Source organism: Electrophorus electricus, chromosome 23 (genome assembly GCF_013358815.1).
Source record: "Electrophorus electricus isolate fEleEle1 chromosome 23, fEleEle1.pri, whole genome shotgun sequence".
In the NCBI taxonomy this organism is placed as follows: Eukaryota; Metazoa; Chordata; class Actinopteri; order Gymnotiformes; family Gymnotidae; genus Electrophorus; species Electrophorus electricus.
Genome location: NC_049557.1, coordinates 9,219,653 through 9,233,632, shown reverse-complemented (window position 1 = coordinate 9,233,632; position 13,980 = coordinate 9,219,653). Strand labels below are relative to the sequence as shown.

The 13,980-nt window shown below is 42.2% G+C and overlaps 2 protein-coding genes and 1 long non-coding RNA gene across 4 annotated transcripts in view; 1 reads left to right on the top strand and 2 right to left on the bottom strand.

Moving 5' to 3' along the window:
* Window positions 1–1,533: 1,533 nt before the first annotated feature.
* On the bottom strand, window positions 1,534–7,612 carry c23h9orf116 (chromosome 23 C9orf116 homolog). The gene is made up of 4 exons (XM_027014391.2): window positions 7,469–7,612; window positions 5,838–5,958; window positions 2,789–2,864; window positions 1,534–2,689 (listed from the first exon to the last, which is right to left on the bottom strand). Exons 2-4 carry the CDS (start codon window positions 5,945–5,947, stop codon window positions 2,489–2,491), a joined length of 387 nt encoding a protein of 128 aa, XP_026870192.1. The 5' UTR covers window positions 5,948–5,958; window positions 7,469–7,612; the 3' UTR covers window positions 1,534–2,488.
* On the top strand, window positions 2,657–5,831 carry LOC118240690. 2 transcript variants are annotated; one of them, XR_004775564.1, is made up of 3 exons: window positions 2,657–2,735; window positions 3,768–3,930; window positions 4,275–5,831. It is a non-coding gene; the product is annotated as an uncharacterized LOC118240690 (long non-coding RNA). The 2 variants fall into 2 exon arrangements; XR_004775563.1 differs by lacking the exon at window positions 2,657–2,735 and adding an exon at window positions 2,847–2,902.
* Window positions 7,613–9,764: 2,152 nt separating the features above from the next.
* fnbp1a (formin binding protein 1a) overlaps window positions 9,765–13,980 on the bottom strand; it is a 23,749-nt gene continuing 19,533 nt past the window's right edge. The window contains exon 19 of the mRNA XM_035522108.1: window positions 9,765–12,551. Coding sequence (XP_035378001.1) covers window positions 12,544–12,551 — 8 coding nt within the window. The 3' untranslated portion in view covers window positions 9,765–12,543. The remainder of the gene's footprint in view (window positions 12,552–13,980) is intronic.

The window sequence follows — 13,980 nt, the reverse complement described above, 5'->3', positions numbered from 1 at the left end:
CCTATGCAACTATTTCAATTTCTGTGAGGCAACTGAAATGCCTTGCCTGGACTCTCCGTTGCTCACCCGTAAGTCTGCCGTGTGTGTGTGGACCGTTGCTCACCCGTAAGTCTGCCGTGTGTGTGTGGACCGTTGCTCACCCGTAAGTCTGCTGTGTGTGTGGACCGTTGCTCACCCGTAAGTCTGCCGTGTGTGTGTGGACCGTTGCTCACCCGTAAGTCTGCCGTGTGTGTGTGGACCGTTGCTCACCCGTAAGTCTGCTGTGTGTGTGGACCGTTGCTCACCCGTAAGTCTGCCGTGTGTGTGTGGACCGTTGCTCACCCGTAAGTCTGCCGTGTGTGTGTGGACCGTTGCTCACCCGTAAGTCTGCTGTGTGTGTGGACCGTTGCTCACCCGTAAGTCTGCCGTGTGTGTGTGGACCGTTGCTCACCCGTAAGTCTGCCGTGTGTGTGTGGACCGTTGCTCACCCGTAAGTCTGCCGTGTGTGTGTGGACCGTTGCTCACCCGTAAGTCTGCCGTGTGTGTGTGGACCATTGCTCACCCGTAAGTCTGCTGTGTGTTTTGCAGACTAGCTCTTCGTTACTTGGGCCTGTATTGTTAGCCAGACGAAACAAAACATCACCAGAGAAGTCTGCAGCGGTCGCTCTTACGGAGCCAAACGTCTGTACTTTGGCCTTTTTCATTCCGTTGTTAAAGATTGACGCAAGTGTATGATTACATTATACAATACACTGGATTTTGTTCCAATGTTTTGAAGTGCCTTTTACTTTCTGACTATTCTGGAGGCTTGGGGACAGTCCCGCTCTCTGGACAGTAACGTTCTGCTGCTTACACGCTTCAGGGAGGAACAGGGAAGACACCAAAACCCTTAATACTGTAACACTGTTCACCTGCCACACATGCTCAGTGTTAGCAGCAGCGGCCGCCAGCAGGAAAGGAATTCTGTTAGGAGTTAAGATTCCCACAGCCTGGCTGAGGTATGGTGTGTGTGTGTGTGTGTGTGTGTGTGTGTGTGTATGTATGTATGTATGAGAGAGAGAGAGAGAGAGAGAGAGAGAGAGAGAGAGAGAGAGAGAGAGAGAGAGAGAGAGAGAGAGAGAGAGAGAGAGAGAGAGAGAGAGAGAGAGAGAGAGAGAGAGAGAGGGGGGCGTGGTTGCATTGTGTTCTGACTGCTGTTGTCTCAGTTATACTTGTTATTCCATTCCCCACAGTATTTCTTATGTGCTTCATTGTACGTTGGTCTTTATAATCATGAATAATGGTTGGACGGTTTCCAGTTTGTGTTGGTGTGCGGTGAATGGGAGTGCTGACTGGATGTCACCATTCACGCGGACTATTGTTCAGTTTCTGTACAACACCAAATAAAGGCAACTACATTTAAATATAGCTGCTGTGACTTAGGCTCATTCTGAAACACATCAACATTTCTGACGAAAGCTGAATCATGTTTTAATCTCTTATTACATCTCTAAGCTTTATTTAAGAAGTCACTAAAGGTGTCCAAATATCTGTTTTAACTATTTGAAACCAGGCTGATGCATTTAGTGGCCATTTAATTAGGAACACCTTCTCATTAACACAAATAGTCCACTTCACAAACACTGAGTCATGTGGCTATAATGCAGTACATATGCAGACGTGGCCTGTAGGTTTCCTTCCTGCTGGATCAGACATTACAACAGGTGAGATGTAAGCAGCAACATCTCAGGTGCAGGCGTGCCCATGGCACTTTGACCTGCTACACCCCCCACCAGAGGGTGGTGCGGCACAGAAACCCGCCAAAAAAAACAATTGCTGAGTGGCTGAAGAAAGTGGCCAGACTCATGTTAACACAAAAACAAAAAGTACTCGCATAACGGCTAACTGCCAACTAAACTGACAGGTGATGGTGGTCCCACAGTCATCCATGTGATGATCAGAAAAACATGGCCCGGTCTGGGGATATGCAGGTGGCAGCAGCTTATTATGATATGACGCTATGACATCATCAGGAGTCCACCTGTCAGGTGGCACCAATACAGGTTGCTGGCGTCTGTGGGCATGCGGGAAATGTTCTCGGTGCGCATAAAGCCCTAATGCCAACTGAACAGCCCTTGAACACTTCCGCAGTGCCATGATACCCAACCACTGGTGATGCCCACAGTTGGAACAGGACAACTTACCGTGTGAAAAAAGCAAAACAAGCATTGTCACAAACTGAATCCATGAAAATGACAGAGACTGAACTGTACATGCCTGTTGTGCCCAGCTAACAGATCTCCATGCAGTAGCATACCTCTGAGATGTACTGGAACAGGAAATTCACATCACAATTACATGGGCAAAATCATCTGCATCAACCACTGTATGTTCCTAAAGTGTATGGGCATCAATGTATGGGTGTATATTTAAGGTAACATCATTCAAACTGCATTTATTTTTCTTAAAAAAAAAAAAAAAAAAAACTTACACAGGATACAGGATGTGTGCCTGACTAGCTACGCTGTATTTAGTCCACGTTAGACTCGGTTTGATTGATTTTGGTAATGTGGTCTGAAAGGTGAAAGGTTATTCTATCTTGGAACACGGCAATGGCGTTGGGCTCAGTGATCCCACTCCTCTCTAGTGCCGTATTGAAGCCGTTATCTCGGAACATTCCAGTCTGCAAAAGGTCCTCAGAAAATGTCCGCCGGCTTCCGTGGAAGGTTGTCTGAAATGACAGACACATAGCTGAACAATGGGACCGCAAGCTTGCGGTAAGAATTAAGACTGAAAAACATGCTTTTTTGTATGTTGAGAAGTGCTTTACTGGCATTTCGTGAACCGTAGGCTTTTGGCTGCCATATGTCTGGTTTGTTGTTCGATAGAGTGGGTGAACTTTCTTCCTGTAGAAGACGATGAGCGTTATGAAGGCAATTCTCTTGTGAGTGAGTGTCTCTAGAGGTCTGTGGACAATACTGACATAGTTGATTATCCTTGGTTAAATAACTGTTTAAAGACCTCCTGTAGTTGTATGCAAATTTTATACACGGCAAAAATAGTGTTCTAGACAAATCAGTGCACAGATTTTTAATAAACATACAAGCACCCATGTCAGGCCTGGCTGAACTGGTATATTACTACACTGCTTTGTCAGTGTGAGTCAATCTGAAAATACAATGCAAACTTTGTTTATTTATCAATGTACCTATCACATTATAAAGTTGGATAAGCCTTAATCAGAAATGTAGTATTTTACTGTTCAGGTCAGAGATCATAGATACTGGGCCAGTATGAATAGACATTTCTCAGATTTTAAAGTCACTTACATCCATTGCCACTGACTTTTACAGTAATGTAGAGCAATATTAGACAATATTAGATTTATATTTTTCAACTTGTGTGTCATGGCCATAATAATTAAATTGCACACTTAATCCACTAAAGAGCCTCTATCATGGAAAACTGAAGTACCCTTGCTTTATTAGAATAATTCTGAAGTAATATGTCAATATTATTAAAGTTCAAAACACACTTTATTCACGTCCCCAGTCCATACAGTTTATATCATAATCTAAACTGCAAAAACAGCCCATTTTGAAATCATTGTTTTTCTGAAGTCATGAGAACAAATTAATTTGCATAGCCTATTCAGCCCACTGACACTGCAGTTCTTGTTTCAGCTCTGGGTGCTTTTTGAGTGATGCACAATCAGAACTGTTTGGATCAGCTGTTTCTGTTACTGCACCTTTAAGACAAAAATAGGCTCTGTTCTGATTGGCTGTACTGTATTGTGCTTTATTCAAAAGACACTTAGAGCAGAAATACATCTTGCTATTGGAGGAACACTGACCCCCAGCAAAGCAGCTTTCGGGTTACATCCAGTTCAGAAGAATGAGCTAGAACCTTTCTTCCCCTGGCCACACCGATGTTCACAGAAATACAGAGCAGTGAGACAACAATCGGACAATGGTAACCGCAACCAGTACCTTTGAACGTTACCTGTGTGGAATAAAGTAATGAAATAGTAATGAGTAATGAATTAAATAGTAATGAATAGTAAAAAGAAACGCATTAAACGTAACCTATGAGGAGATGTCACAGCATTCGACAATAACAGCAAGAGTTACAATTCATCTGAGAAGAAATTGTGTGTTGGACGTATTAGATTTGGGTTTCAGTGCTGCCTAAATCAGGCTGCATTTTTCATATCTAATTTGATTACCCTCATTAACAAATGTCTTGATTACTCTCATTATCAAATGTGTTGATTACCCTCGTAACAAATGTTTTCATAATTTCTCTGTCCCCCATAGTTTTCGGTGGTGGTGTTCCAGTATAGGAGAGACTGGGGATGGTTGTATGGTTGTAACAGCATCACTTTTACCAATAAGGGATGACCTCAGAATTATGTGATCAGTATCATGTATGACAACTTCCTTCCTGACTCTGCATGTTTAATTGCAGGGCTGTGTGGAAAACTGTGCAGATTTCACAGTCAAAACACTGATTTTCAGGAAAGAAAACAAATTTTAGACCAAGTCTGTACTGCTGAAGTTGAAATAAGTTAACTTTAATATGTGTCTCTTTAAGAAATTACAAAACCTCAGTGGACCAGGTCCAAGACAGCTGCGTGTGGGATATTACAGAGGTCTAAAAGTATTCAGTGTGTGGAGGATATGTTGACTGCTTACAGATTTGTATTTTTGGACTTACTCCACATGAGTCAGGCCTACTAAGCATCTGACAGGTGCAGATTAGCGTGTTTAGACTTAAGTCTAGGAATTTTGTTTTTAGTGTATCAGTTCTTTCATATGTGTGTTGTGTTGCTATGCACAGGAAGGCGTGCCTGTGAATAAACTTTTCATTGTTTCTGTACACCTGTGTCAGGATCGTATGACAAAGTAACTATGTGATTGTATTTATCTACTACTACAAGATGTTGAAGTGATGGCATATGCACAACAAACTGATATAGATGCTATTTTTAAATCTTCGCTCTTGTTACAACTTACCCCAGTAGTGGGGCAGGTTCTAACAATGATTTGTGTAAACGTTTGAGAGCTCTAACAAATATTCTGTGAGTTATAGGTACCAAAACAAAAAGTGTTACAACCATCCGCGGTGTGTCTACTTGTATACTTAAAAAAACAGCCGTGCAAAGCAAAGAGGAGCTGGTTACTGCTGAACACTGAAGAGGGATGTCCCTGAGGCCAAATATAGGCGAAAGGTTTGCACTTATTTTACGTGTATTATTCATGAATTATATATTCATTTTTGAATTATTTATGAATAGGTCATGCATATTTATTACAACACTTAACTGCTGTTACTTAAAACCGTGCCTGATGGAAACATTATAAATACAGATTTGAATTTTTTTTTCTAGATTATTTATTACCTTTACTGAAGTCATAATTTAAATGACTACTTTTACTTCTACTTGAGTAGTAATTATTTTAAAGTAACAATTCTTTGTCCGAAGTATTGATTTGACTACACACGTCTGATGTGAACTTTATGGACTGCGGGAGTGCCCGGTGTTTCGAACCTCTAATTTCACCTCAAATTTCTTTATTTCAGTGAAGCAAACGCAATTAATGTTTTCATGATCTGAGACAATCTTATACGCCTCTTAGCAGTCACAACACACACACACACACACACGCACGCACGCACGCACGCACACACACAAACAAACAAACAAACAACGTAAATAAATGCTAAGTTACTTTAGCATGTACAAATATTAGAAGTGTTTTAGCTATCTAGTTATTTCTGAAGGAAGCCCGGTTTAACATCGAGTACATGCATTCTTTACATCACTAGAAAGGTCGGCCGGTCCAGACCCAAGCGGGCCCGTGGTTGGCGCAGCTCACCCGTAGCCCTTAAAGCAATCTGGATGGTTGAAACGTTTGGGGAGATTTCTGTCCACCCTGTAAACGTCGCCTGTTCTCATGTTCTGGACTCCCGTTTCCTCTCCGTCCATGCTGGTTAGCCCTGCATCCCAGACTGTTTTTTACTGGTTGCTAGCAACAGTGTAACCACGTGACGTCATACACTTTAAAAGAAGTCCTACCTATTAGGCATATAAGAATACAGCCTAGGATATGGGTTGTTACTGCACGGGACTTCCAGTACTGTGACTCAACTTTCTTTTGAAAATAATAGCTGTGTGCCAAATGTATACACATTTTGTTGTGTGCCGCGCGTGCTTATTCAATATACCATCATCAGATAATAAAAGCAAAACAATGCCGTACCGTACAAAACATTTATTGTCGTGCATGCATCGTAAGTCACACACATTTGACGCTTTTGTTTTGTCCCTCAGTAATTAACAAGTTACAATGGCTGTGTTTAACACACAAAGTTCAACACAAAAAGAAACGACACGCTCAGACCAAATCTAGGACGTGATAATTGCGGCAGCATGAAAAATCCAACATTCAAAACAAAAAATGCATATTTAACGCCTCTTTATACATTACACGACTATGTAGCGTAACAACGATATTCTTGGACGGAAAATGCTCTTCACTCCAAACGTGCTGCTGCGGCGTGTCGGTGGCGGGTGCGTGCGCGCCACGGTGCATTATTACTCACGGTACGAGTTTGAGGCCTAGCGCGTACCAAAAGTAATAATGCACCGTGAAGCGCGCCAGGGCCACGCTGACCGCGTCAAAGAGTAGAAACTTGGAAATCCTTTTTGCATGTGACACACGCAAACAGCATGTTTCAGTAGCAACGTGATGCACGAGAAGCCCTGCGTTGTATTATCACATAGGTAGAGCACGCGCCATCTGAGTCTGTAGCGTCAATGACAGTAAAATACGGGAAAACAATATACATGTCCAACAACAAAAAGCAACAGGAAGAATAATGCATGTTCTAAGAATTTTACACGGAAACCTGCAGTTAAAATGCAATGCAAAATTAATCTTATTCGTGCAATGTCTTTTACAACACTAAGTCCACAAATAACGAAATACTGCTAAAGTTAAAAAAATATTTGCAAAATGTTTACCTGCATATGCACACGTGCAAAGAAAAAAACAAAAAACCTCCGTTGATTCAAACACGTAGTTGGAAATCTTGCCATATGTTAATTATTGCCAAGTGATGGCGCTATTTTACAAGTTTAGCATTTTTTTTCATTAAGCAAGCCAACACTAGCTGCCTGAATTATCACCACTTGCTTTTTTAAGACAGCGTTTTCTTTCGAGGTTTTCTTTAATAACTAAATTTTTTTACTCATCTTTATCAATAATTATAATAATGTTCTCTGGTAGTCGCTTTTTTAATTTAGTTTTTTAGTGACGTAATGAAAAGTGGCGCTGATCAGAGCGGGTTTCCCGTTAGAGTTTGCGCACACAAATCTGAATGATAATTAAGAAAATGTAGTGATAGTTATAAAATAAGCTTGTCTAGGCCTTTCAGCATGTCGCAAGACACAATATGAATTCAAATGATAAAATGTGAGAAAAGAGCCATCAGTGATATACTCTACCTGTTATTATTTCCGAACCCGAGGCGGTTGATTACAGGAAAACAGTTAACCTGAAGAATCCTGCACAGCGTCTGATTTTGTTCCCATTCCAAGTGGATAGTGTTTTGTGCCCCTGGACGAACTAAAGAGAACTGAAATAGCTTTGTCGTTTAAGAGGTTTTTATTCTGTCTTCCTGTGGAAGTAGGGAATCGGACGGTCATTCCCAAACCGGAATTCCTGTGTGTGTTCGGGACTGATAAAACGGCTGTAAAGAACAGGCTCCATCCTGCTTAGAGTACCCACAAGCCTTTAACCGCAGAGCTGCGTATGTCCCTCTGTCCACTGCTATCACCGAGGGCCAAAAGCAAGTTATTTGAGCACGTTTTTGTAATGATTTTGCAGAGGTTCATACAGGACTCGTTGAAGTACTTATCACATATGGGAGCACCAGACGTTGCCTAGACTGTGGAAGATATTTTAGTCCTATAGTGACAGTATTGTAGAAAAGATTCTTCAAAACTTGTATATAATTGCTATTTGAAAATCCAAGCTTTAGACATCTAGAAATGGATTAAACATATAATTTACAATACATAAATAAATACTCCAGAATAAATATACTAGGCTAATCATTCTGGCCAAATATTGCTCAATATTTTAATATGGAATTCAGACATTAAACGTACTTATATTTAATATGTATTCTACTTTTGTGGAACTACTTCATTTCCTGGTCACCTACCATACTTGTGGATAAATTATACTAAATATTTAAAAACCTAAATAAATCCACACTTTATAAAGCTGTCTAAGACAATGATTTTCAGGACAGCCAAAAGATTTGTCACCTGTGCTATTTTTCACAACAATATATACTTAGCAGCCTACAACGACTATGCAAGAAACATGCCATTCTGGAATAACAGGGCAAGAAAGTTAAACTGAAGTCTACAGGACTACAGAAGGAGTGGGGGAAGCAGTTCAGCATTTCCTGTGTAACAGGAAGCAGGAAGTGCTGGTGGATGGAGATACAGGAGTCTGCACTGTCAGAACAATAAAAATCTCACCGGCTCAGGAAACGGATCTGCGTCAGTCCTGATTGACATATTAGAGAAAGGCCAACCAGTGCCAGGAGAATCAGTTTCTCCCAAAGATCGCCAAGTACAGCATTTCCCTTTCTTTCTTTTTAAAAATCATTTGTTTACCGATACATTATTTAATGAAAGATGCATTCTGTGATGTATACTTATCACAGAGAAGAAAAATTAGATGTGACCCCTAAAAATCCTTTGTAAGCGGGTGAAGCACTAAGCCCTGGCCCGACTCTGAGAGGACTGGCTGGGAGGATCTGGATGGCCCTGGAATACCTCTCAGGTCCAGGAAAAGAACTCCCCCACTCCAACAGAATGTGTACTGAGATAACTGCTGAAAATGAATTCCCCTGTTTACCAGATATTGCTTAAATAAATGCAGCGGACGTCTGAGAACTTCGGACCCCTCCCTGCAAAAAGCTGTAACCAAGAAGTTGCCTTGGGGTTTTGCACTGCTGGAGTGAGCGACCTTTATTAAAGTCATGCTTAAAAAGAAACATCTATGAACTGTTTGCCTTTCTTAAGGTAAACTCCTCACCCAATTATTTTGCTTTCTTTTGGAATTAAGTGGAAAATATCATCTTCATATAGAGGGGACGGAGATTCCTACACTTCCGCCTTGCATTTTGGGTCAAGCTCTGAGGAATCTGTCTGGGGAACCAAGCGCACGATCTCTCGGGACTTCCATCTTCTCGCCTCCAGACCAGCGGCAGCATGGACAAGCACAGTATATCCCCCCGTGATCTCCTGCTGGACCAATCATGGCTGTTTTGTCTTGTACCTGAGTGTCATGGCCACATCTCATACTTTATGGCCCGCCTGCCAACTGGGCGCCCAGCGATGAATATTCCTGCTTGAAGGGCCACGTCCAGCAGACCTGAAGATTTACATTACTTCTGCTTTTCATAATTTCACTCAACAATTGTCAATATTTACTGATGACTGAAATCTCTCTGTCTGTGTACACACCAACTACTTAGTGGTTAGTTGTACTAATAGCATTTAAATGAACCAAACCAGCTCAGTGGAACAGAGTAGTTATAAATACAGAGACAGAGCTCGAACCCAATGAAAGGAATGATCCCCATCAAAAGAATGACCCACTCTTACATAGGAAATTAATTCTGGGAAAACCAGGGGATGGGCAGCAGCTGTGGGGGTTTTGGGGCATGTGTGTGTGTGGGGGGGATGGGGGTGGTCTGGTAGTCTTGTGATATTCGGGTGCGGTTGCAAAACATATCTTTTAAAAAAGGAACAAAGCTCTTCAGACTTGATGGACTTGTTTTGAATTCTTTAGCTTCTAAGAGGCGTTGCATTCCATAGCTTGAAAATAAAAGTCCAGAACAAACAGAGGAAGTGATGTAAGGAGTTCTCCTCTTTATCAGGCCTTCCCAGCGTGCACCTGCTGAACTAATTACACCCCTCCCGGGTGCCTCCAGGCCCAGCGTGCAGGGACCCTGGAGGCAGGACACCGGTCATCTGCATGCCTGTGCCGTCTCTCTCTCTCACACACACACACACTGGGCAGAACTGCAGCTGCCAATTCTTTAAATCAACCAAGCATACGTTTAGAAAAGACGCTATGCATTACAGTTCTGAACGTTTCAAGGTCACACAGCAGTCCCTTCAGGAGCCGAGTGGTGGCTGGCAAGCGTTAAATCGGCAGCGAACCAACCAGTGCATCATGGCGTTGTTAACGCTCACACACTTCAGACGTCAGTGAGCGTTTTCTGTTTTTTAGAGTGCACAGAGCAGGGACTATAATGCAGTTACAAAATGTTGAGCTGTTGTCTTGGAAACGCCAGGCCCTGCCCTGAGCTACTCACACACTGCTGTAGTTTAACATTTGTCGCTTCTGTTAGGGCAGTCTTGAGCCATTAGTGTACCATTTTGAATTTGAAACTTGTAAACATTATAGAACAGGGTGTTGTAAAGGAGAATTAAGTGATTGTTTGTTTTTGTTATTATTATTATTATTATTATTATTATTTACACTTTTCTTTTGAAATAACGAAATTCCATGACTGTGCAAGTGAGATGTAAGGCTGTAAACGTGTCCTGCTAAACTGTGATCGGGGCAGTGTCCAGGTGTCCAGCTGTCCTCCTGAGAAGCTGTTGAAGTGGTGGGTGACCAGAATAAAACAGAATAACGTGCAGGAATCACACACACGCACAAGGACTGTGACCTTCATGGTCCTCCTTAATATCAACTATATGAGGAGGACAAAACCATACAAAATAAGTTTCAAATGTTAAAATGTTCATTAAACAGACAAAGAAGCCTTGAATAATGTGTGTAAACCTGTGATTTATACAGCATGTAATATTTTTCCTGGTGAATGAGGACTGAAGCACATGGCACTAGTCTGGGAAACTTGGATTGCACTTTGCTGCCATCTACTGGTGCACAAAAAAATCTTTAACCAGATACAATATATGCTATATAATACCAGCTCACACAAACACCTCCATCTGCATGTAACTGTTTTTAAAGGGCACTTTCATTGTGACACATATCGCAACATATTTCACAATGGTCTTTAATTTGTTAAATGTCCACATAAAAAGTTTATGCATTTTACAATGTTTCTGTTTTGAAAATTGAAGTATAACTAAGTTCTATTATTACCAGTAAACACAACTTGGAACCAACTGACTGTGGTCAGCACTGAAATCACAGAGCTTTGACACCTCGAGTGGCAGTCTGAAGTTTATGGGAAGGGGTCCAGGGAAATGGGACTTGGAAAGCATAACACACACGTGGAGAATACACACATGGCTCAGAACAGCAATACTCTTTCCTCAGGAATGGCGATAAACACCAATACTGTTAGTCAGAGCCCATTCAAACAGCAGCCCGAAACCTATTTGACATGAGGTAAATATCTGTGTTCAACATCAAACTGTAAACACTGTAAAACAAGGTCAAGCACTGAAAAAACTCAAAAGAAAATTTCAGATTATTAATAATAAAAGAACTTGAAGCAAGTGGCCATGCATAAGTGGCAGATCTAAAATCTCAAAAAACAAACAAACAAAAAAAACCAGCAAAACTAAATAAAAAAATTTATATAATTTTAATAATAGTAAAAAGTAAACCACAGGCACAAACACAACTGAAGAAGCAAGCCGGGCCATCAGAGTTGAAGGCCTGGGCTTGCTGGAGGACGAGACCCCAGGGACTGGCGCACACACAACCACAGGGCAAGCATGCAAGCGTAGAAACACAGCGGCAGCCGCAAACACCACCGACACGTACTGCGCCCGCACGAGACGCGGCTACGTCCGCTACGTCCAGAGGACGGGAGGGACGCAGGGAAAAGGAGAGGATAGGAGCGGCGCAAAGAGATGGACCAGAGCCGAGAGAGAGTGAGCGTGGGAATGAGAGAAAAAAGCAGCTAGAGGTGGTGCCGCGTGAGGGAGCCGGGCCTACCCGTCTACCAGCCACGCGACGCCTCGGAGACCTCCTCCGCACGGAGGTTTTATTCTGTCTGATCAGACCTTTCCCCCACCCCCCACACAAACACGTCAATCCTTCCGCACCCATATAATGTTCATCAAAAAGAATAGTGACCAAAAGAAAGAAAGAAATAGAACTTTTTTTTAAGAAGGCTCTTTTGCAGGCCAGGCCGCAGCAGACGTGGAGAAGCGACCGCGTTACCATGACTACGTGCGCCTGCAGGGTGTAACTACGGGCTCTGTGGTCACAGCGAGCAGTTAGCGCACGAGGCTTAAAGGTCTGGGTCCGTACGAGAAGCAGCAGCAAATGTATGCTCAGAAAAACAAACAAACAAACAAACAAACAAACACAAACAAAACCAAGGCTCAGACAAACATTCCAAGTAGTTTGTTTTTGTTTTTTCGCCTCTTGCCGTAGATGATGGAGAGTGTGTGTTTAGAATGGAACTGCCCCACGGGGAGATTTACACAGCACCTCTGACTAGAGTTTAAAGATGTTTCACGCAAGGACGCTTGCCCTGTCTCGCCTGCGCCAGCCAAACGCTTTAGGGATCTGCAAAAAAACAAAAAACAACAAAAAAAAAAAAAAAAGCAAAGAAAAACAAAACAAAACAAACAAAAATCACAAAAAATGTTAGAAATGTGACATAAGAACGCTATCCTATGACATTCTGTCACAATCACCGTTTTCCCCGAGTAATTCTCACGCGCCGTTAATCGCTGGTGCGTGTGAGAGCGAGAGAGAGAGAGCGCGAGCATGAGAGCGAGAGCGAACAGACACAGCAATGGATACACACAAGTCTGTCTGAACCAAACACAGCGAGAGTGAGAACACTAGTAATGACGTATGGATGTGGATACTTGCGGCCTTATCGGTCTACTATGCAGTTATGCACGATTCACAGCTACTGTCGTCTTATGACAAAAACCACAGACAAGATCCAGTAATACAATGGCAGCCGTCTGCGTATAAGAGCATGCCGGACAGCTGCAGTCACGTCACCGCTATTATTCAGAAAATCACAAAATGTGCTTTGCTCTGTGGCCCAAATCCCCACGAAAGCCCCCATTCCACGGGCATTTTTTTTTCTTTTTTTTGCAGTTTACTGTGATTACCACGCCAGCCAAAGCGAAGAACCGCATGCACTGTTGTTTTAGCATCGTTTGCACATGCAACGTGGGAGACGTCTGAAGCCTTCTAACTACTTGAGCTGGACCGTCTGACGCCATCAGGAACCAGGGATCAGGGGAAAAGGGTTATGGACTGCACTGAATGCAAAGCTACTTCAATCTAAACCTCTCAAGAGCATGCAAGGATTACTGTAGCGACTATTTCTTATTATACACGTTGAACTTAAACGCAAGAGTTCAGGAGGGTAGTCCTTGTATATTCATCAATGCAAGAAATACGAGAAAACAAGTACCTGAGTAAACGTTAGGCTACTTCATCAGTCTTCCACAATGTCTCTTATGTACAGCCAGTTCATTTTAGAGTTTAAACATTAGGTATATAAACACAGTTTACCTTTGATAAAAATCTGAATGAAAAACAAACAAACCAACAAAAGTCTATTATTTTATTTTAGGCCTGAGATATGAACCGAGGCCAGATCTGTTGTAACTAGGTTACGAAGACCTAGAACTGTTAGTCTCAGCGTTCTGTTAGATATAGATTTTTTAGAGAATTCCACTCTTTACAAAGAGTTCTGTATTCCCAGCTATTGTGGCTAGGCCGTGGACAAAAATGCGTGGTCTAAACATTTCATACAAAACAAGCACGATACTGAAAGCTGTGACATGAGATGAAATGTAAAGCAGCTTTGTCTGCGACTTCGAGGCCGCTGAGTAGAGACTCTACTGCATGTCTCCTCCTTTCAGACGCAGAAGAGGTTTTTTTTCCCTCTTAATACAGAGGAGGAAAGAAGAAGAAGAAGGAGAAGGAGAAGAAGAAGAAGGAGAAGGAGAAGGAGACAGTAGCTTAT